General features: G+C 40.2%; 1 protein-coding gene across 2 annotated transcripts in view; it reads left to right on the top strand.

The window, feature by feature from the left end:
• Sntb1 (syntrophin beta 1) overlaps positions 1-23,034 on the top strand; it is a 260,074-nt gene that overhangs the window by 147,906 nt on the left and 89,134 nt on the right. For both annotated transcript variants that reach the window (XM_029469797.1, XM_021183546.2), the window contains one exon: positions 5,871-6,078. In XM_029469797.1, coding sequence (XP_029325657.1) covers positions 5,871-6,078 — 208 coding nt within the window. The remainder of the gene's footprint in view (positions 1-5,870; positions 6,079-23,034) is intronic.

Raw genomic sequence — 23,034 nt, 5'->3', positions numbered from 1 at the left:
GACAGAGACAGAGACAGAGACAGAGAGACAGAGAGACAGAGAGACAGAGAGAGACAGAGACAGAAAGAGACTGAGAGAGAGGTGTTGGCTTCCCAAAGTGTTATTTTAAAATAAAAGCATCCAGATATTCAAAAGAAAACACTGTTGATGAAGTTCTGCCATGTTTTAACTTTCTAGAACAATAAATAGTGATAGAAGTTAAGAGACAGGACAAGAGTATCCTTTAATGTGTTTCTAGTACCCCAAGCCTACCCTGGATATCCTGTGTCTTCTTTGGAAAGTCCCTAAGAGGCACAGCATTGTTTTTCTCCTGGGTTGGGACAGATGTCAATGCTAGAGTCCCCTGACTCTTCACATAAAACCTTCAGGCTGTTATGGCTTGTTTTCAAATTTCTTACAAAAAAATGCTAATTGTTGCTCAAACTCCTTAGAGACATCCCACTTTCCAAATCATTTTTTCTACAGTTCAGATTTCTGAGTTAAATGATTTTCTCCAAAGGTCAGTTTCAAATGTTAATGGGGCCAGGTTGCCTTGAGATGTCTAATGTTCATGTGATCTGAAAAATAGTTATCTTCTAAGGCAGGAGCTAAACATGGCATTATTAGATGTATCCCAGGTGATAAATTCCAGTCTTCAGACTGCTACAGAAGAGAACAGTTGCCTCCCTCTTAGATGCTACCTAATCTAAAACAGAGGTGTTGTAATCTGTTTTTAAATTCATAAGTTCACATGCATTTGAATCCCAGAATTACCATCTGTGTAGCCTCGGGTAAATTATTTCCCTGCCCATCCAAACCTCAATTTTCAATAATGTTAAATCAGTTAACGATGGAAGTCATAGGATTATTGAGAACATCCTACTGTTATTATACTAAAGGATTACAAACTTTACCTGGAATGTAGTAAATTTTTAGTGGACTGTAGTGTGATTATTAAGCAGTGAGAGGAAATTAATACATGGATATTTTAATTCTGTTTGAGGTTCCCAGTACCAACATCAGTGAATAAAAATAAATATTTTCTCTGCAATAGAAAATAACTATACTGAAAAGTACAGAGCTGGTGAACACATGGTAGTCTGGCATGGCAGTAAGAAGGTTGCTGGGAAATCATCATTCTGATTGAGTAGGAGTTTACAAAGGATTACAGTGGCCTTTATACAAATCTACACAGGATAAAACTGCATAGGCATATAAACTGTACCAATGCCAATGTCCTTGTTTTGTTACTAAAGTGTAGTATATAAAATCAGGGAAGCTGGGTGGGGCAGGACAGACCATTCTGTACTGTTTGTGCACATCCACATTAACCTGTAGTTCCCTCACAATAACAAATTAAAAGCAAACATTACCCATCTCAGTCACTGTTCTGTTGCTGTGGAGAGACACCATGATCAAGGCGACGCTTATAAAAGAAATCATGTAATTACAGGCTTGCTTACAATTTCAGAGTCTCGGTCCATTATCATCATAGCAAGAAGTATGGTGCTGGAACAATAGCAGAGAGCTATATCCTGATCCACAGGCCTCAAGAGTGACAGAGAGAACCTGACATAAGCCCTTGAAACCTCAAAGCTTCACCCCCACACAGCCCCACACACTTCCTCAACAAGACTGCATTTCCGAATGTTTCTAACTCTATCAGAATTCCAGTCCCTGGTGACTTAGCATTCAAGTATCTGAGCCTATAGGAGCTGTTCTTATTCAAACCACCATATGCTGCTCACTGACCCTCATAGACTTGTAGCCATATCATGATTCCAAAGTCCATTCAGTCCAACTTCAAAAGCCCCCAGAGTCTATCTATTGCAGTCTCGATACTGTTTAAGCAGCCACAGTTTGAAGTCTCTTGTGAGACTCATGGGTTCTCTTCATTATAACCCCCTGTAACATCAAAACCAAAACCAGAACACCTACTTCCAATGCCCTGGGGCACAGAATATATATATTTCCATTCCAAAAGAGAAGAAAGGGAGCACACAGTGAGGAAATTCTGGGCCAAAGAAAGACCGAAAACTAGCTGGCAAAACTCCAGATTCGTCATTTCCATGTTTACTGTCAAAAGGTTCTTCAGGTCTCCCATTCCTCTTGGCTTCACTGACTGCAACAAACTCCTCTGTTTGGGGACAGTTCCATAGCTGGGGTGCAGCTTTCCTTGGCAGGTATCTCACAGCCCTGGCATCTCCAACGTCTTATGGCCTCCAACACAATCCGGGCTTTCCCTTCATAGCTTCACACAATGGCCTCTCTGGGCCTCCATGCAGTGCCACCCCTGACATATGCCTGGTCTTGGCAGCTTTGTTTTAGCTGTGGAGAGAGATTCCACAACCCTTTTCTTGTATCCTTCACTCTAAAGCCAGAACTGTGCTGCCAGATGAAGCCAAGTTCTGCTGCTTCATGGAAATGGGACTTGGCTCACACTTGTGTGTGTGTGTGTGTGTGTGTGTGTGTGTGTGTGTGTGTGTGTGTGTGTGTGTATTTATTTATTTACTTACTTACTTTACACTCCGAATTTTATTTACCCCTCTGCTCCCGTCCACCCTGCAACTGTTCCACATCCCATACCTCCTCCCCATACCCCGTCTCCACAAGGATGTCCCTAGCCCTAACCCCCATCCATCCAGACCCTTAAACTCTCTGGGGCATCCAATCTCTTGAGGGTTAGGTGCATCATCTCTGAATGAACACAGACCCAGTAGTTCTCTACTTTATATGTGTTGGGGGCCTCATATCAGCTAATATGTGCTGCCTGTTTGGTGGTCCAGTGTTTGAGAGATCTCGGGGGTTCAGGTTAATTGAGACTGCTGGTCCTCCTACAGGCTCATCCTTCTCCTCAGATTCCTTCAGCCTTTCCTAATTCAACAACAGGGGTTAGCTGCTTCTGTCCATTGGTTGGGTACAAATATCCGCATCTGACTCTTTTAGCTGCTCGTTGGATCTTCCAGAGTGCGGTCATGCTAGGTTCCTTTTTGTGAGTGCTCCATAGCCTTAGTAACAGTATCAGGTCTTGGAACCTCCTCTTGAGCTGGATTCCACTTTGGGCCTGTCACTGGACCTTCTTTTCCTCAGGCTTCTCTCCATTTCCATCCCTGCAGTTCTTTCAGACAGAAACAATTATGGGTCAGAATTGTGACTGTGGGATGGCAACCCCCTCCCTCACTTGATGCCCTGTCTTCCTGCTGGAGGTGGGCTCTATAAGTTCCCTCTCCCTACTGTCGGACATTTCATCTAAGGTTCCTCCCTTTGAGTCCTGAGAGTCTCTCACCTCCTAGGTCTCTGGTGCATTCTGGAGGGTCTCCCCCAACTTCCTACCTCCTAAGGTTGACTGTTTCCATTCTTTCTGATGGCCCTCAGTGCTTCAGTCCTTTTCCCTCACCAATTACCCCCCCCCCCCCCCCTGGACCCTCCCCCCCGGACCCCCCCCCACTTTCCCTCCCAAGTCCCTCCCTCCCTTCCCACTTGTGGTTGCTTTCTTCTCCCTCCCAAGTGGGACTAGGCATTCTCACTTGGGCCCTTCAGCTTGTTGGCCTTTTTGAGTTGGCCCACCCTTTCAATTGCATTTGCATCAGCTCTCTGTTTTTGATGGTTTCCTTCACTGCTTAATATTTTCCTTAATTCCTTTTTATAAGTTGAATCTGGGTGGGGTCTTGCCCTGAGATCATAGCTCCCTTGATTCCATCTAGTATCAGGCTATACTTTAAACTTTGATCTCTTTGAACATTGAACTTAGCTCCATTATACTTCCTGGTGCTTCTTTTCACTTCAAACTATACATTTTGTATTTCTTTTCATCCAGCTTGCTCCTTTTAAATAGAGATCTGCATAAGTCTGATCACTAATAATCAAGCAACACAGTTAATACTAGATTGTCTTGAAATCTCCTCTACCAATGTCATTAACCCAAAACTCTTCTTTCTAGCCTCAGGCAGATCTTTGGACAATGGCAGAAAGTATCCACATTCTTTGCCAGAAATATCATAAGAATGGTCTCTAAGATGCTTATTAATATTCTTTCCCTCTGAAACCTCGTATCAGAACCATCATAATTTACATGGTTCTCAGAACCCCTGACTTCCATGCTCCTACTGGTATGGCCTGTTAAACTCTGCTTAAAGTGTTCAGCTGCTTCTATAATCCAAAGTCCCAAAGTCCACATTGTGCCAAGGAGCAGAATGGTCACGCCTGGCAACAGTCCCTCACCTACTCTCTGGCTTTTGAAACATCAAAGCTTCACAGCCATTTCTGCTGCCCAGGAGCACACTCCCTTCTCACCCTTCTAATCCTACCAAAGAACTCCAGTCCCTACTGACTATGCACATGAATGTAAGAGTTTATTGGGGCCATTCATATTCAAACCACTGCAGAACCAGTCTAAAACATTCCACTATTAAGATACTCACTCTAAACAAATCATTATCACTATACCTCTAGTGGTCCAACTTCAACTCTGGCATAAGCTTTGGTGTTCAGTATTAACTGTAAGATACATATACGTGACTCACTCATACTCAAGTGTGCCACAAATAAGGTTCCTAAAGAGTAAAGGCTTGACAACTGGAGAGTAGTGGTACATACCTACAATCTTAGAACTTGAAAAGGCAAAAGCAAGAGGTAGAATTAACAGTTCAAGATCTTCCCTCAGATACATAGAATTTGGGAGGTCAGTGTGAGCTACATGAGACCGTGTCTCAAAAGAGAAAGAAAATCAAAGAATATGAAATTTAGATCATTAAAAAAAAAAATCTTAATTGACTAACAGTGGGAAACAGGACATGTTATTTAAAGAGGAAGAACAAATGATAAAGATTGATTTGAATGTGTAGGCTTCCTATTATAGCTTCTTTTTCCACACTAGTCAGTGATTTAACCTAAAATTTAAATGTATGGGTCAATTGTCCTGTATCAAAGTTACAGTAAATAATTCCATCCACTTACATAAGGGGAAGATGTGGAAAATGTAGAAACTGGGACTAGTCCATGTACCTGTGAGTCAAGAAATACTAAAGTGATGCCCCAGTTGAGTTTGTGCGTTTGGGTTTTGATTTGTTTGGGCTTTTTCTTTGTTTTTAACATAATCTTTGAGGTAAAACTAATTCTATTAACTGGAAGATACCTGGCTATCTTAATCATTTTTTCAGGAAAGATCATTTTTATTGTGGGGTAAATAGGTTAAAATTATTCTGTATAATATTTGAATTTAGGTTCTAAAGTGAAGAATCCGTAGAGAAATCTATGCAATATGTAATTTGTCAAGATTAATTTTCATCTGGGGAAAGAAGTTGCTAAGTGTCTCCAAAGCAGGTCACTCAATAACTGAAAGTCCTCCAAAAAGAGAACTAGTGGGAAGCATGGTGTGTGGTGGTGGAAAAGAAAAACTCCCTCAGTTTTTGGAGGGAATAACTTTAAAGATACTTAAGTGGCTACGTTTACTTGGTGCAGTTAAGAATTAAACTTGTCAATTTTAATGTTGCTGTTACATCTAAAATAAACTTATGTGATGTTCTGGTAGTGAAAAGAAAAAAAAAAAAAAAAAACGTGGCTAGACCACGGCAGGAATGGGGTGGAAGCAGTACGAAAATCTTCTGTGCAACTGAATTAATATGATCTCAGAATAAGCTACATCACACGAAAATGAGATATCCTTAACCTGGGGGATTTGGTGGCTGTGATGATGTTGTTACACTGTGTTCCAAAGGCACAGGCAAGAGCCTGGGCAACTGATGATCGAATAAGTGAATCCATGAATGATGGAATAGTGGAACCATAAAGGTAAATGTCCAGAATAAACATGGTGTTTGCTTTAGAAAGATTGGCTGTGATGAAGCAAAAACTACCAGGTCATCTTGCAACTCCTCTGTTTGCCTCCCTAGGCAGCTAGAAATTCACTCGCCAGATGCTAAGCACACAGTGATTCTGAGAAGTAAGGACTCTGCCACTGCCCAAGCCTGGTTCAGCGCCATTCATTCCAACACTGGTGACTTGCTGACCCGTGTGGTTGCTGATATCAGGGAGCAGCTGGGGAAGACAGGCATTGCTGGCAGTCGTGAGATCAGGCATCTTGGCTGGCTTGCAGAAAAGGTAAGAGAAAGTCTTCCTGGCAATTGCCCATAGGTTCCTCCACTGAAATTCACTCATTTCATAGGCTGCTTCTCTTCATATGGGTAATTGGATTTCTTGTCCATCGCAGAAGATCTCATATGTGGGGAATTTGGGCTAATCAACATTCATTTCCTAGCATACTTTTAAATATGTGGCAAATTACACATGATCCCTAACTGCTCAATGAACAAATGAGGGGGCTAATGAATATTTTGATTTCTGTTGTGCTCTCTAGTACAGCATCTAGGAGGAAGGGGGTTGAAATGGTTGCTCAGACTGCATTTATGCGGATGGTAATGAACCTGCTCATTAATTAACTAGATCCTTTAGGAATCATATGTTTACAAATGACAGCAATGATATCAATAATGAGGTTTATTGAGCAACTACTTTGTGTTGATTCATTACCACCTTATCTTTTACTTGTACTTTTAAACAAGTAGGTTTTAAATGTCATTCTTAATGAGCATCGATTTTGTATGGGATGCAGGTTTAGGCAAAAGTGGCAAGATTCATATTTAAAATGAGTGTATGGCAGCATTGGAATAGTAAACATCTTAAAAATTAGTTATTGGAGCATATTTCTCATATAAAATCATGGGTTTCCTAAAGGCATATATATATATATATCATATCTACACTCCTTGTTTCTTTCTCCCTTAGGCCAGGCCTCTTCCTTTTCCTAGATCATCCCCATTTCCGCTTTTACATGTGTATGTCAGAAGTCATACATGTGTTTGACAATAGGGACAAGAATAAAATATAACAAAGGGTTACAACTGCAGAAGCTTAATATAATTCATAATTTCATAGCTTAGACATTTTAACAAATCAGGCAATTAAATAAGTATCTCTGAGACAAAGAAGGGCTAATGTGGACTGTGTCACTGTTTGGCCTTTATATAAATGATGAATTAAAAAATAGTTCTTTTACATGATGATGATGGTGATGATGATGATGTGAGTGGGGGTGGGGTGATGGTGATGATGAAGACAACTGTGTCTCATGGAGGACAGCTTCCTTGGAAATTTTTTGTATATAGCCTTAAGACTCAGATTTCCTTTCCCAAAGCATGTGCTATGTTGAGGATAGTAAGGCTTAAAGGATTGAAACTTCACCATTGTTCTTACGTCTGATTGCTGTCCCTTGAACCTTCTAGTGCTTCTAACACTGGGCTTTGAGACAGTTTGACCTCCCCATGACTCCCCTTCTAATCAATGGTAAATAGGAATAGAGGTGTTGCAATCACATCTTTCCTTCCAATGAATCCTGTCATCTGAGAAGGCCCCATTCAACTGGCACTTGGACATAACACCTGAACAAACCATTTGGCTGTTTTCCACCATGGTTCTTGGTCGGCACCTACCTGTTCACACATGGGTCTGGGCCACAGCATTCAGTGCAGAGTTGGTTGTTTGGTTTAGGGTCGTCCCATCTCTCAGCTGTCAGAGAACTAAAGGACAGAACCAAACAGTGACACAGTCCACATTCGCCCATCTTTGCATCAGAGATCCTTATTTAATTGCCTGATTTGTTAAAATGTCTAAGCTATGACATTATCAATTATACTTATAGCATAAATTTAAGCTTCTGCAGTTGTAACCCTTTGTTATATTTTTGTTAAGAGCTTCAATATCATAAGACCTTGGAAACTCAGGAAGCCTGTCATGATTTGCTGATTCAGAAGGTGACCAGAAGTGGAGGCAGCTGTGTGACTGTGACAGAAGAGTCACAGGGAAATTTGTAGTGATGGACTATTTCCACTTAGGGATTTCTGTGGTCTTGATATAAATGTACATGTTTTGAGTTGGTGTTCTTAATGAAAATCATACAGGAAACGTGCACAGTTGGCATTTGCAAAGTCACAGTTGCTAACACTGGCTACCATTTACTTTCTCTGGTGTGTTTCTTTGGGGGTAGACCTATTATTGAGCAAGCCTACAGTTTCAAAGGACAGAAGTTCAACTCTGCTTGACCACAGGGGTTTGTGTAGGCCCTGTTCCAGGATGAGCTTCTAGTGTGCCTGGGATGGACTTAATGATATTAGTCACACCTTTCCACTTCTTTGTGTTTCTGTCTCCTTTGATGATTTATTCTCAAAGAACTCATCTCTGCTTGACCTGAACATTTCATGCTCATTTTCTTACTCTTGGCTGTCTCTAAATTGAATCCTCTGTGCTCTACCCCTTCCAACAAAGGCCCTAATATTAAATCTAATTGGATTCATTGTCATGGCTCATATTTAGAGCTCCAGTTGTGCTGAGATCAGGATTAAACAAGTCATGTCCATTGAAAAATAAAGAAGGGTAGTTTTCTTTCGGGTTGCATTGGGGGAGGTCTGTATGAGAGTCTTCCTATATAGCCCATGAAAGTATTCAATGTCTCAGCCTTCTAAGAGCTGATATGACACATGTGTATCACCAGAAAGGTACAGATTTTTCTTTGGAGAGAGTATAATCATGATTGCTCTGATTTTTTTTTTGAGGCCATGTAGCCCAATCTGATGTTGAACTTGCTGTGTAGCTAAGGATCTCCAAAACTTCTAATCTTCATAGGTCACAATGCCTGGCTTATGTGGTACTGGGTATCAAATACAGGGCTCTCTATATGGTAGGTAAGCACTCTACCAACTAAGCTTAAATCCCAAAGGGGCATTTTTTCTTTGTAATGGAAAAACTTAGAATAATAAAGTATATATAGATACAGTAGAGATGGGAGCAGCAGACAGTCTTTATAGAAGGACAAAAATAGGGGCCTATTAGGATGGAATGGGTCTTCATTTGGTTAAGGTCCTGGGTTAACTTGGGTGGTCCTAGGAGAGGAAATGGAACAATCTTCAGTGTCCTAGCAGAGAGAAATAGGAATTCAGATAAATGACTAAAGGGATTTAAAGCAGAGGTAGTTGATGCAGTGTGGCTAAGATGCAGGAAACAGATAAAGAGATTCTTGAGCATAGACACAAGATGTTGTGCTATGCTATCCTTTGACCTGAAAGGGCATGGGCAGGAGCAGGAACTGAAACCATCAAGCATCCTGGCTGTAGATAAAGGCTGGTTACTCCCAAATGTAGTCTTTAGTAGAGAAAGCCAGCTACTGCTAAGCCCTGGTTACTAGCATTATGTCCTTAATTCACATTGGATGAGGCTGACATGGAGCAAGAGGCAAAGGATGAGCACTGGTGACGTTTGCTGATGTATGTGAGCATCCCAGGACTCACGGAAGGATGTGAAGAGGCACAAGTTGCATCTGGCATGTATGTGGGTTCTGGCCAGCACATACATCTTCCAAGCCTATATTCATAGGCACATAGGCACGTGTACCCTCCTGTCACATGGACATATAACACACACATACACATGTGTGTATACCCATACACACATGCACACATACATACATATCATTAAGTGCTATTCATGCACCCTCGCCTCAAGACCAGTCTCAACAAGCTGGTTCATTGCATGCCACACTCTTTTTTCAACCATCTCTCTTACATCTCTTCAATCCTAATCTTTATTTAAAATCATTATTGTTCACATAGTTGAAAAGTATCAGTCCTAGTGATACTGGCTCTGTTTCCAGAGGTTCCATTATTTTTACTTAAAAACTGAGTTATGTGTTTGGCTTATCCCAGGCATCCATAGGCCATTATTAGGTGTTCCCATGGAGCAGTAATAAGAGCATATAAAAAGCTCCTTCTGTTCTGGGAATGCCATTATTCTTACAATATAATTTCAAATAATTATTGCAGATGTCTCCTTGAGTGTGTGCTTCAGTGTATTTATAAGAGCAATAATGACTTATCATGGACAATTATTATAAGCAAGAATATCCTTTATTGCTTCTTAACTCTAAATTTCTCCAAAAAATTACCATACATCAAGCTCAACGGAACAAATCCAAACAAGGCTTATTTTTGAATAGATGTTTAATACAAAATTCTAGTGGAGATTCATATGGATGGCTTTTAGCCAAATACAATGAATGGCAAATCCTTAATATTGTGCCTTTCTTATCACAAATATCAAAATTTCCTTGGCATTTGTAAAGATATAAAATGTGATCCTATATATATCCAGCTGCAATTTACCTTAAATTGGTGTCCTTTGTCTTTCCCTATACTGTTAAGCTTTGATTTGGGAATAAATAATAGGAGATCCATGACAGGACTATGCAAATCATATTTAATCCCAAAGTTTTACAAGGAAGGCTTACATGAGCATAATGTGAAGCAGCATCAATTTCCTTTGTAAAATCCTGTTCAAAGCAAATCCCAAGACCTCCTTGACTCTACACAGGAAGAAAACTGAATACTAACACTCTTCTCTCCTTGAGACAGTTGAGGAAATCACAAGATGGCTCTTTAAAAACCATGAGATCACCAACAACTAGAAAGCTCACTGTACTGCCAGAGAGGATAAGAAGAAAAGAGTGTGGTATACAATAGTTCAGCTTGTGGGGAGAGCAGGCAAAGAGAGGAGGGCACACCAGAGACAGTTCTGAAGGTTCTGCCATGCATGAATAGCATTGACTTAAAGAAGAGTGTGTGTGTGTGTGTGTGTGTGTGTGTGTGTGTGTGTGTTATATGTAGACATGTCAAAAGGGTACTCATGCCTATGAATGCTTGTAGAGGGCAGGGAAGAACATCAAATGATCTGCTCTATCATTGCCACCCTTAAAACAGAGTCTCTCGTTGACCTGGGGCCAGGCTAGTGGCCAGTGAGCCCTAGCCATCATCTTGTCTCCAGCCCTCATAGCTCTCAGAGTTCCTAGAGTGCATGTGGCTGCATCTGGCCTTTAATGTGCATTCTGGGATGCCCACTCAGGTTCTTATATGTGCACAGCAAACATTCTTACCTATTCAGCCATCCCTTAAGCCTTTTGTGGAAGATATAAAGAGTTACAGAATGATCTCAGTCTGGATTGGTGAATAGGAGAAAGCATCTACATGCAAAAACAGAGATAACCGAACTCCAAGCTGATCTCATCCAACCTCTTGTTCTTATCAAAGAAGAAATTCAGACTCCAGAATGGAAGGTATTTGTATTTACAATCACACTCAAAATTCATGCACAAAAATCAAGACATAGTGGGACAACACTAGAGTAAAAATATTTCTTTGATTTAGTCTTTTTAAGTAATTTTTATTAGATATTTTCATTATTTACATTTCAAATATTATCCCCTTTCCTAGTTTCCCCTCTGAAAATGCCCTATCCCTTCTCACCTCCCCCTGCTCACCAAACCACCCACTCCCGCTTCCTGGCCCTGGCAGTTCCCTATACTGGGGCATACACCCTTCACTGTACCAAGGACCTCTCCTTCCATTGATGACCAGCTAGGCCATCCTCTGCTACATATGCAGCTGGAGCCATGAGTCCCACCATGTGTTTTCTTAGGTTGATGGTTTAGTCCTAGGGAGCTCTGGAGATACTAGATAGTTCATATTGTTGTTCTTCCTATAGGGCTGCAAACTCTTTCATCTCTTTGGGTCCTTTCTCCAGCTCCTTCTTTGGGTATCCTGTGCTCCATCCAATGGATGGCTGTGAGCATTCACTTCTGTATTTATCAGGCACTGGCAGAGCCTCTCAGGAGACAGCTATAACAGGCTCCTCTCAGCAAGCTCTTGTTGGCATTCACAATAGTGTCTGGGTTTGGTGGTTGTCAACGAGATGGATCCCCAGGTGGGGCAGTCTCTGGATGGGCATGGTCTCTTCTCCATATTTTGTCTCTGTAACTCCTTCCATGAGTATTTTGTTCCCTCTTCTAAGAAGGACCAAAGTATCTACACTTTGGCCTTCCTTCTTGAGTTTCTTGTGTTTTGCGATTATATCTTAGGTATACCAAATTTCTGGGCTGATATCAACTTATCAGTGAGTGCATATCATGTGTGTTCTTTTGTGATTGGGTAACCTCACTCAAGATGATATCCTCCAGATCCATCCATTTGCCTAAGAATTTCATAAATTCACTGTTTTTGATAGCTGTGCAGTACTCCATTGTGTAAATGTACCATATTTTCTGTGTCCATTCCTCTGTTGAGGGACATCTGGGCTCTTTCCAGCTTCTGGCTATGATAAATTAGGCTGCTATGAACATGGTGGAAATGTCTCCTTATTACAAGTTGGGACATCTTCTGGGTAAATGCCCAGGAGAGGTATTGCTGGATCTTCTGATAGTACTATGTCCAGTTTTCTGAAGAACTGCCAGACTGAGTTCCAGAGTGGTTGTACAAGCTTTCAATCCTACCAGCAATGGAGGAGTGTTCCTGTTTCTCCACATTCTTGCCAGCATCTGCTGTCACCTGAATTTTTTTATCTTAGCCATTCTGACTGGTGTGAGGTAGAATCTCAGGGTTGTTTTGATTTGCATTTCCCTGATGATTAAGGATGTTGAACATTTCTTTAGGTGCTTCTCAGTCATTCTGTATTCCTCAGGTGAGAATTCTTTGTTTAGCTCTGTACCCCATTTTTAAATAGGGTTATTTGGTTCTCTAGAGTCTAACTTCTTGAGTTCTTCATATACATTGAATATTAGCCCTCTATCAGATATAGAATTGGTAAAGACCTTTTCCCAATCTGGTGGTTGCCATTTTGTCCTATTGATAGTGTCCTTTGCCTGGCAGAAGCTTTGGAATTTTATGAGGTCCCATTTGTTAATTCTTGATCTTACATTACAGGCCATTGTTCTGTTCAGGACTTTTTTTCTGTGCCCAAATGTTCAAGGCTCTTCCCCCATTTCTCTTCTATAAGTTTCAGTGTCTCTGGTTTTATGTGGAGGTCCTTGATCCAGTTAGACTTGAGCTTTGTACTTAAGATAAGAATGGATAAATTTGCATTCTTCTACTTGCTAACTGCCAGTTGGGCCAGGACCATTTATTGAAAATGCTGTCTTTTTTCGACTGGATGGTTTTAGCTCATTGTTAAAGATCAAGTGACCATAGGTTTGGCGATTCATTTCTGGGTCTTCAATTTTATTCCATTGATCTACCTGCCTGTCACTGTACCAATACCATGCAGTGTTATTTGTTTGTTTGTTTGTTTGTTATCGCAAATGCTCTGTAGTACAGCTTGAGGTCAGGGATGGTGATTCCACCAGAATTTCTTTTAACGTTGACAAAGGTTTTCACTATCCTAGGTTTTGTGTTTTTTGTTTTTTTTTTATTCTAGATGAATTGACAAATTGTTCTTTCTAACACTGTGAAGAATTGAGTTGGAATTTTGATGGGGATTGCAATGAATCTATATATTGCTTTTGGCAAGATGGCCATTTTTACTATATCAATCCTGCCAATCCATGAGTGTGGGAGATCTTTCCATCGTCTGAGATCTTCGATTTCTTTCTTCAGAGACTTGAAGTTCTCATCATACAGATCTTTCCCTTGCTTAGGTAGAATCACACCAAGGTATTTTATATTATTTTTTACTACTGTGAATGGTGCTGTTTCCCCAATTTCTTTCTCAGTCAGTTTATCTTTTGTGTAGAGAAAGGTTACTAATTTGTTTGAATTAATTAATTTTATATCCAGCTACTTCACTGAAGTTATTTAACAGGTTTAGGAGTTCAATGGTGGAAATTTTAGGGTGACTTATATGCTATCATATCATCTGTAAATAGTGATATTTTGACTTCTTCCCTTCCCATTTGTATTCCTTTGATCTCCTTTTGTTGTCTAATTGCTCTGGATAGGACTTCAAGTACTATGTTGAAAAGGTAGGAAGAAAGTCTTTGTCTAGTCCCTGATTTTAGTGGGATTCCTTCAAGTTTCTCTTCATTTAGTTTGATGTTGGCTACTGGTTTGCTGTATATTGCTTTTATTATGTTTAGGTATGGACCTTGAATTCCTGATCTTTCCAAGACTTTTTATCATGAACGGGTGTTGGATTTTATCAAATGCTTTCTCAGCATCTAATGAGATGAACATGTATTTTTTTTCTTTGAGTTTGTTTATATAGTGGATTACATTGATGGATTTCCATATTTTGAACCATCCCTGCATCCCTGGGATGAAGCCTACTTGATCATGATGGATGATCATTTTGATGTGTTTTTGGACTCGGTTTGTGAGAATTTTATTGAGTATTTTTGCATCAATATTCATAAGGGAAAATGGCCTGAAGTTCTCTTTCTTTGTTGGGTCTTTGTGTCTTTTAAGTTATCAGAGTAATTGTAGCTTCATAGAATGAATTGGGTAGAGTATCTTCCATTTCTATTTTGTGAAATGCTTTGAGGAGTATTGGTATTAGGTCTTCTTTGAAGGTCTGATAGAAGTCTGCAATAAACCCATCTGGTTGTGGGTTTTTGTTTTTGTTTTGATTGAGAGACTATTAATGACTGTTTCTATTTCTTTAGGGAATGTGCGACTGTTTAGATTGTTCATCTGATCCTGATTTAACTTTGGTACCTGGCATCTGTCTAGAAAATTGTCCATTTCATCCAGGTTTTCCAGTTTTGTTGAGTATAGGCTTTTGTAACAGGATCTGATGTTTGTTTTTTTGGGTTTTTTTGTTTGGTTTTGTTTTTTGTTTTTGTTTTTGTTTTATTTCTTCAGATTCTAATGTCATGTCTACCTTTTCATTTCTGATTTTGTTAATAAGGATACTGTCCCTGTGCCCTCTAGGTAGTCTGGCTAAGGGTTTGTCTATTTTGTTGATTTTTCAAAAAGCCAGCTCCTGGTTTGGTTGATTCTTTGTACTGTTCTTTTTGTTTCCACTTGGTTGATTTCAGCCCTGAGTTTGATTATTTCCTGCTGTCTACTACTCTTTTGTAAATTTGCTTCCTTTTATTCTAGCACTTTTAGGTGTGCTGTCAAGCAGCTAGTGTATGCTCTCTCAAGTTTCTTTTTGGAGGCACTCAGAGCTATAAGTTTTCTTCTTAGGACTGCTTTCATTGTGTTCCATAAGTTTGGGTATGTCGTGGCTTCATTTTCATTAAACACTAAAAAGTCTTTAATTTCCTTCTTTATTTCTTCCTTGACCAAGTTATCATTGAGTAGAGCATTGTTCAGCTCCCACATGTATGTGGGCTTCCTATTATTTATGTTGTTATTGAAGATTGGCCTTAGTTTGTGGTGATCTAATAGGATGCATGGGATTATTTCAATCTTCTTCTTGTATCTGTTGAGGCCTGTTTTGTGACCAATTATATGGTAAATTTTTTGAGAAATTACCATGAGATGCTGAAAAGAAGGTATATCCTTTTGTTTTAAGATAAAATGTTCTATAGATATCTGTTAAATCCATTTGTTTCATAACTTCTGTTAGTTTCACTGTGCCTCAGTTTCTGTTTCGATGATCTGTCCATTGATGAGAATGGGGTGTTGAAGTCTCCCACTATTATTGTCTGTGGTACAATGTGTGCTTTGAGCTTTACTAAAGTTTCTTTAATGAATGTGGATGTCCTTGCATTTGGAGCATATATGTTCAGAATTGAGAGTTCATCTTGGTAGATTTTTACCTTTGATGAGTATCAAGTGTCCCTTTTTTTATTTTTTGATAACTTTATGTTGAAAGTCGATTTTATTTGATATTAGAATGGCTACTCCAGTTTGTTTCTTGGGACCATTTGCTTGGAAAATTGTTTTCCAGCCTTTTACTCTGAGATAGTGTCTTTGTCATTGAGGTGGGTTTCCTCTATGCAGCAAAATGTTGGGTCCTGTTTATGTAGACAGTCTGTTAGTCTATGTCTTTTTATTGGGGAATTGAGTCCATTGATATTATGAGATATTAAGGAAAAGTAATTGTTGCTTCCTATTATTTTTGTTGTTAGAGTATGGATTCTTTTCATGTGTCTTTCTTCTTTTAGGTTTGTTGAATGATTAGTTTCTTGCTTTTTCTAGGGCATAATTTCCCTCCTTGTGTTGGAGTTTTCCCTTTATTATCCTATAAAGGGCTGGATTCGTGGATAGATATTGTGTAAATTTGGTTTTGTCATGGAATACTTTGGTTTCTCCATCTATGATAATTGAGAGTTCTTCTGGGTATAGGGTAAAATTATTTCTTTGATTTAGTCTTTAGGGGAATCCTTTGCCAATCATTCAGTACAACCATTGACTTCTTTCCTCGAGTCCTGGTACCCATCCTCAGACTTTTAATGCCACCACAGGCTGTGAACAGAGACATCTTCCTTGGCTCTCTACTTCCTGGGTCATATGTTATCCCCATATTGTGTTTCTGAAAGAGCTCTAAAACTCATAGGCAAGTTGCATAAGTCAGAGGAAAGCCTTTCCATTTGCCTCTAGTCTGTTCTCATGAGGTCTATAAATACCTAGCTCTGCCCATAACTTATAGTGTGTATTCTACCTCAAACTTACTTTTTTAATTTTTTAAAATGTTTTTTCAATTATTTATACATTGCAGTGTTCTCAGTGGTCCTATTTTACATTAGAAAGATATGTTCTCACTCTCTGAATACATAGAGAGACAATAGTAAATAGAATTAATGGAACCTTTGAAGTCTGTTGTGTGTCCCCTTGTGTTGGGCAGTTGAATTGTCGTGGGATTCATTTACAGGTGATTTCACATTAGATTAAAAATGCAACACAGCAGACCAAAACACCAGTTTGTGAGCTTTGAGATGCAAGTAGATTCTCAGCTTTATTTATTATTATTTGAGATTCTTTTCAATTTGCAACTTCCTTCTAACTATACCTTCACATGGGTGACACAGAAGATACTGGTTATTCATACTGTGGCTGCTCTGTTTTAGGCAATGTGTTTTAGTAGTTTCAGTCCCATGAAGTAAGCCTGGAAACTCCATGGAACCTTTTTGAGATCCCTTTTCTAAAATCTCAGCTTCTCTTTCCAGCACTTTCCATCAGACTGAGCCAATAAAGGGGCCCAGGAAATACCTGCTCTTCTAAGTAAGGCTTCCCAGACAGCACTCCACCTGCAGCATCACAAACCAAGAGAACAGATTCAAAACTAAGAGACATCTAATAACAAGAAGTATCCTTTACAATCGTATAACAAGGAAAGAGCAATACTAGCTATCACCCTTTTCCATCCATTATTATCTTGTTCTCATCCATTTATGACACTGAGTAGAAAGTCAGAGATTCTTCACTTAAAACCCACTTGCCAATGTCAGCTAATTAGACTTCTATGTTTAAGCCTTTCCTTTATTCTCCATACAACAAGATTTCTTCCTTTCTTCCAACTTTATGCTACTAAAGTGTAAAGAACTCTTAGAGAGGCTGGAATCATCTTTGATGGGACACATCGAGGGAAAACAATGTTTCTAGACACACAGTTTGCATATTGACAGGACTAAATAGTTATGTCAATAACTATAGTTGCCATGGTTCCCTAAGTATGAACAGCTAACTGTAGTACATGCTACTCAGTCATCAGATTATTATGTAGATGGAAGATATTCCTCCTGAGTATGTAGCACACCCTTCAGTCCAAGGTCTATGTGTAATATATCAGCTTTTTTTTACTCAATCTACACCCATACAGTAAAGAGGATGGGTGAATTTTCTCTTTGTCTACAAATATTAAGTCTACATGACATTCCCCAATAATGAATAATAAAACAGGGATGAAAAGTGATAACACAAAAAAATACACCAGTGATAACTGTAAAAATAAAATTCGAACCAAATATTGGTAGAATTATAAAAGAAATAGCTGCCTCTGGGCATGTTGATATTGACACCATTCAAGGCATTGTTAATGAATTGACAACCAGAATATGGTAGAGATAAACTCAAAGCCAAAGAAAAGAGAGTGGCTGTGACAGAGGGTGAAAGACCCCAGAAGTAAGGACACTGAAAGGTTCACTTGGGAAGAATCCATAGACACACTTTACATCATTTAAGGGTAGAGGGATGGTTGTTGTTCTAACAGTCAAAGACAGGCAGGAGGAGTGTAGCCAGCCTGGGTGACACAGTGAAATGCTGATTCAAAAGAATTTTATATATTGTATTAAATATATAAAAAAAGAAAATACAAAGGATACAATGTTATTAGTTGATGAAAACTTAGAAAGGGTAAGACCCTTTTCCAAGACACAGAAAACAAGCTGTTTTCTCAAAAGTGGTGAGGCAAAGAAGGCAAGGAAGTTGTATTCAAAGTACTACAGATTACAGTGTCTTGTGTACAATGGAAAGATGCAGTGTCATTCCCACTCTTTCTAACATCTGAATAATAAATGCCAAGGAAATAAAGTAATAGTCACACTTCCTTATATGTTTATAGGTATGAAGAAGAGACAATTTATATGATATTGATAAAAATTGGTAAGGGTCATGGAACTAATGTTCCAAACTAATCATTACATCCTGTTACATCCCATTACATCCCATTGTGTAGTTTCAGCTTTCATAGTCAATTTTACTGCTTAGCAGCCTGTGCAAAAGCAGGACCATTCACTATCCCCACCTGACTACCGTCCTCCCTCCCTCTCTCCCCTCTCTTCTATACACACACACACACACACACACTCCCCCTCTCCTTCTTTCCTTCTTCCTCTTTTCCTCTCCCCCTACCTCCCTCTCTCCCATTTCTGTGTTCATTCATCTATCCATCTCTGTTTCATTTTCTATATACCATACAGAGCCCTCTCTCTCTCTCTCTTTCTCTCTCTCCCTGTGTGTGTGTGTGTGTGTGTGTGTGTGTGTGTTGGTCTCCATGTTCTATTTTCTCACCTAAGTCCTCCTTGGTCCTCAGTCTCAGCAGTAATGATTTATCCGCAGCACCCCCACCAAGTTTCAGATAGAGCCAACCAACCATTCCACCTTCACATTTTCTAGCTCCCTTGCCCAGATCCATTAAAAGAATCTCAAGTGTAAATGTGAAACAGGCCCGGCCAGCATCAACGAGCTCCTGGTAATCAAGTTCTCAACCGTGTAATTAATGGAGCGATATTTCTGGAGTCTCTAAATAAATCACTTACCATCTGCCTAAAATGTGCCTAAGTCAGAATTTCCCACCACTCCTTACAGGGAGAAAATAGTTTCTAACCTGAAGGAACTCCCATCTGATAAGAGACGGAAATAGAAGAGTTGTGCAGGCTCCTTCCATCATCCCTAAATCAAGAAGGTTGGCTATGTTGGGAACCAGACTGTTAATGCAATTAAGTACTAATAGGTCTGTTGTGATGTTTTAAAAAGCAGTCTTCGAGTTCCTGCATGAGTCACTGTTGAGATGGAACAAGGCTGAGGAAAACCTGGCAACAGCTTGGAGATCTTCCTTCTTGGCATTTTAGGCTCAATGAGCCAGCATGGATTTAAGTCTCAGTTTCCCCTACACATACTTCCATTCTTTCACAGAAGACATCAGAGTTTTACACTGGGGATGCATGGATGGGTACTGTAATGAACACATGAACATAGGCTTTTTTTTTCCTCATGATTTCACAGGGAACAGTTTAGTATCATGAGTCATTTGCAATCTCCAAGGTGCCCATGTGAGAGTGGTGGGATTGTGGGCATTTCACCCTTTGTGGGATGACTCATACATCTTACTGAGTGCCTGCCTAAATCTCTTTGGAGAACATGATTTAACTCCAAACAGACTCTCTGGGCCTGTTTGTGTAACTGTTAAACTGTGATAACATTGGTTCTACAGTTTAGACATTACAGGCTACCCATTGCTTATAGGCTAGATATTATCCAGAAAACCTGACTCAAGTAAAGAAAAGATAATTTCAGAATGTTTCCCCCCACCTTGGTTTTTCTATTCACTTCCTATTCACCCTATCAGTGAGAAGTGATCTTCTCTGCCCTGAAAAGGGTGAAATACCTGAAGGAAATACCTCACCCTGAGCAGATGAGCAGTTGTTACCCACATATCCTCTTGGCTTGAGGGTGGAAGACACTACACAGGATGCAGGGCCACTTGGAGGATACATTAAGGAGCTGAGTGAACCAGCATATAAATCAATGTGTAAAGCATGCTTAGAAGGGACAAGAGGGAGAGTGCCCTGTGCTCCCATAGGAGGATGTGACCCAATGTTATACAGATAAAATCTTCTTAAGGATCCAATGGAAGTCTTCAACCTATTCCTGATGACCTGAGAAAAATGGCATAGGAAATGTTTCCTGATGGTTGCAGGATGTATCAGATGAAAGCAGAGCGCACTAGTAGGCATCAAGGATCATGGGAGCTGGGGAAGCAACACATGACAGTTTATCATACAGTAGTCATTGGGCCTTGCATTTGATAACTTAGATTTTTTTTCTGAATAGTTTTAACTGTTGAGTCTTAAGGAGGGTTTCACTGATAGAAGGTCTTAGAAGTAGACCCTGAGGAAGTGAGTGAAACAGGGAACAACGAAGGAAGATGAGCAAGGCCATGGTAACAGCTAAACTCTGACTTCAGCTAAGCCTCCCAGCTCTGGGTACCACTTCTACACCCAGCGCTCTCACAGATTAAGCCAAGAGATTTTATCCCTGCTGTGAGCCAGGTATTGACTATGATAGCTGGAGATGGGAGAAGGGACTTATCTGCTACCTAATGTGGGTTCTCTGAAGAAGGAGAGAGTGTGTATGAAGCACCCTGCATCAGGTTGTTCTTCCTAATAGGGTCAATTTTATGAGAGAGCAACAATGTCTACTATAACCACTGCCACAGGGGAGGAAATTGAGCAATTGTCCCTGGGGTCCTTCGAAGAGGATGGATGAGGACAGTGGGCAATTCTGAGACATACAGAAGCTTTCAGCCACCACCCTCCATGCAAAGGTTTGCTCACAACTGTCCTCACAGTATAGCATCCTATCCCAGTATGGACTCTTTCTCCATTTCCATTTTGAAACTCCCTCAAGTTGTTCTTCTCAGCCTCTGTGGGCTGAATTATTCTCCTGGAACATTTGGCAAGCAAACGACATTCTGTATACTGCCTTCTACTTAGAACTGGAAATGGGATTACAAGTACAGATAGTTTTAGAATCACTCCCAAATCAAGATGCAGATGAGGAGTATAGGTTTAGCCAGACTGTCAAAAACAGCTTCACTTGTATTGCTATTACCACAATTCATGGAGAGGCACTATTCCCTGAAGTGATTTTGCCCCACAGAGTGTAATCTTGCAAAGAAAATGGACATTGGCTTCAGCACCTAAGCAGTGTCTGGGAAAAAAGTCAACCTGAGATTGTCCAATGAATATGATGGTCTATTGGTAGTAGCAGTAGCCAGAACATGATCTCCTAGTGCTACAGTGTATGTTCTCTGAAATGAAATACAAATTACATTCTGTCTCCAAAGTGCTCTTCTAAACTTTCTGGGCTAAAGTTGGAGTTCTATGATCTTTTTATCTGTATAGGCTGTTATAGAGCTCAGGCTAACGTCCAGTTCAGTAGGTGACATAGGAAAACTTTGAACCATCAACTTCTGATTCCTCTGCTTCCAGCACCGCAAGGCTGAGATTATAGGCAGGCACAGTCATACCCAGCTTATGTAGTTGTGGGGATTGAACCCAGGCTTTTCTGTGCACCAGGTGAGCCCCTTGCAAGGTATGTCTCTAGCCCTCATTTCTGTGTTCAAAAAAAAAAAAAATAGCCCCTTTCAAGGAGGAGTGTTGAGCCCATGAACTTTGTCATTTAAGGATTGTCTTACTTGAAACGTCAAGTTTCTCAATCTTGAATGAGATGGAGGTGTGATGATCTTTGAATGGCTGATCTTCATTCTGTACGGATGCATCATTCTTTCACATTATAATAGCTTTAGACTAGGTATCAGGAACTGCTCCATGATTGCTCTCTTGCCCCCCAGAAAGTACAACCCAGATATGTCCCTTGCTTTTTCCATGTTCACTAGAACCATGTATCTTTATAGAACTCTGGAGCTAGAAGAAAAATACAACAGAATATGAATTAGCAATTTATGAAAATTAACCATAGTCTTGCAACTAGTTTGCAATAATCATGAGCCCAAAAACTTACTCTCTCTGACTTTCTCACCAGGCATAACTGACTTTCTGGTTTGCATCTCACCATGTTTGCAAAGCACTATCATGTCTATTCAGACTTGTGTGAATGCATGATCCTGTCCTGGCTCTACTGCCACTGGGGAAATCTACTGGAGTGGCTGAAACTTGGGTGAGAACAGAGGTAGGCACAAATCAGGATCTCTACCTCCTAGAAAAGAATAGTCAAAAAGTAGAAAAGTTCTCTTGGAATAAAAGGAATGGAAGAGGAAGGTGGAGAAGAACTTTAAGCTGCATCAAGAGGTAAAGGAAGATGTGATGAGAATCTGGTTACAATGCCCATTGACCAAGACCCTTCATTACTTACGAAGCACAGAGACTTCATGCCAGTCCTCAGTGGCTTCTAGGTACCAGCCCTGGTACAGAATTATAAATCCCTGCGTTAGTGTATGAGCCTATCTACTTTCATTCACAAGACACCTGGCTGTCTCTGTGCTGACACACGTTGACACATGCTAACTCTGTGGCCTTCCTGCTCTCTTCCTCCCTTCCCCCACTTCATATTCTCATTTTCTCAGATATGCAGGAAACAGAGAAAATACTGTATGATCTATAACCTAATGTTTCTCAGGTGTGGATATCGTGGGCTCGGCTACATACTTGTCTCTAGTTAGCCGACCCCTGGTTGTTCATCATGGGTAACCCCCACTAATGGATGTAAAAAAAAAATGAAGAAAGGAACCTCAGTTTAACTGGAGTTTTGTCCAAAGCAATATATATAAAAAAATGTATTAGAGAGCCCCGCCAATGAAGAGAGAGTTCAGATGCATCCTTGCGGGTTTCACTAAGTCTTCAGATGAGCATTCACTTTTGCAAGCTGCGATCTCCCAAAACTCTAACTTCTGGCTACTCACCACCTGCAGATGCTTTCTGCCCATAAGTGCAGTGGAGAGGAAGTAGCTGGGGCTCTCTCTGCAAACGGGTAGGGGGCAACCATGAGCACGATCAGGGTGCATGGTGTGAGATTCCCAAAGGATCGGCAAAAATATCATGTTGGGAAAAAAGAAAGG

Source organism: Mus caroli, chromosome 15, assembly GCF_900094665.2.
Source record: "Mus caroli chromosome 15, CAROLI_EIJ_v1.1, whole genome shotgun sequence".
NCBI classification, from domain to species: domain Eukaryota; kingdom Metazoa; phylum Chordata; class Mammalia; order Rodentia; family Muridae; genus Mus; species Mus caroli.
The sequence above is the reverse complement of the archived record's forward strand: the minus strand, read 5'-3'. Positions and strand labels throughout refer to the sequence as shown.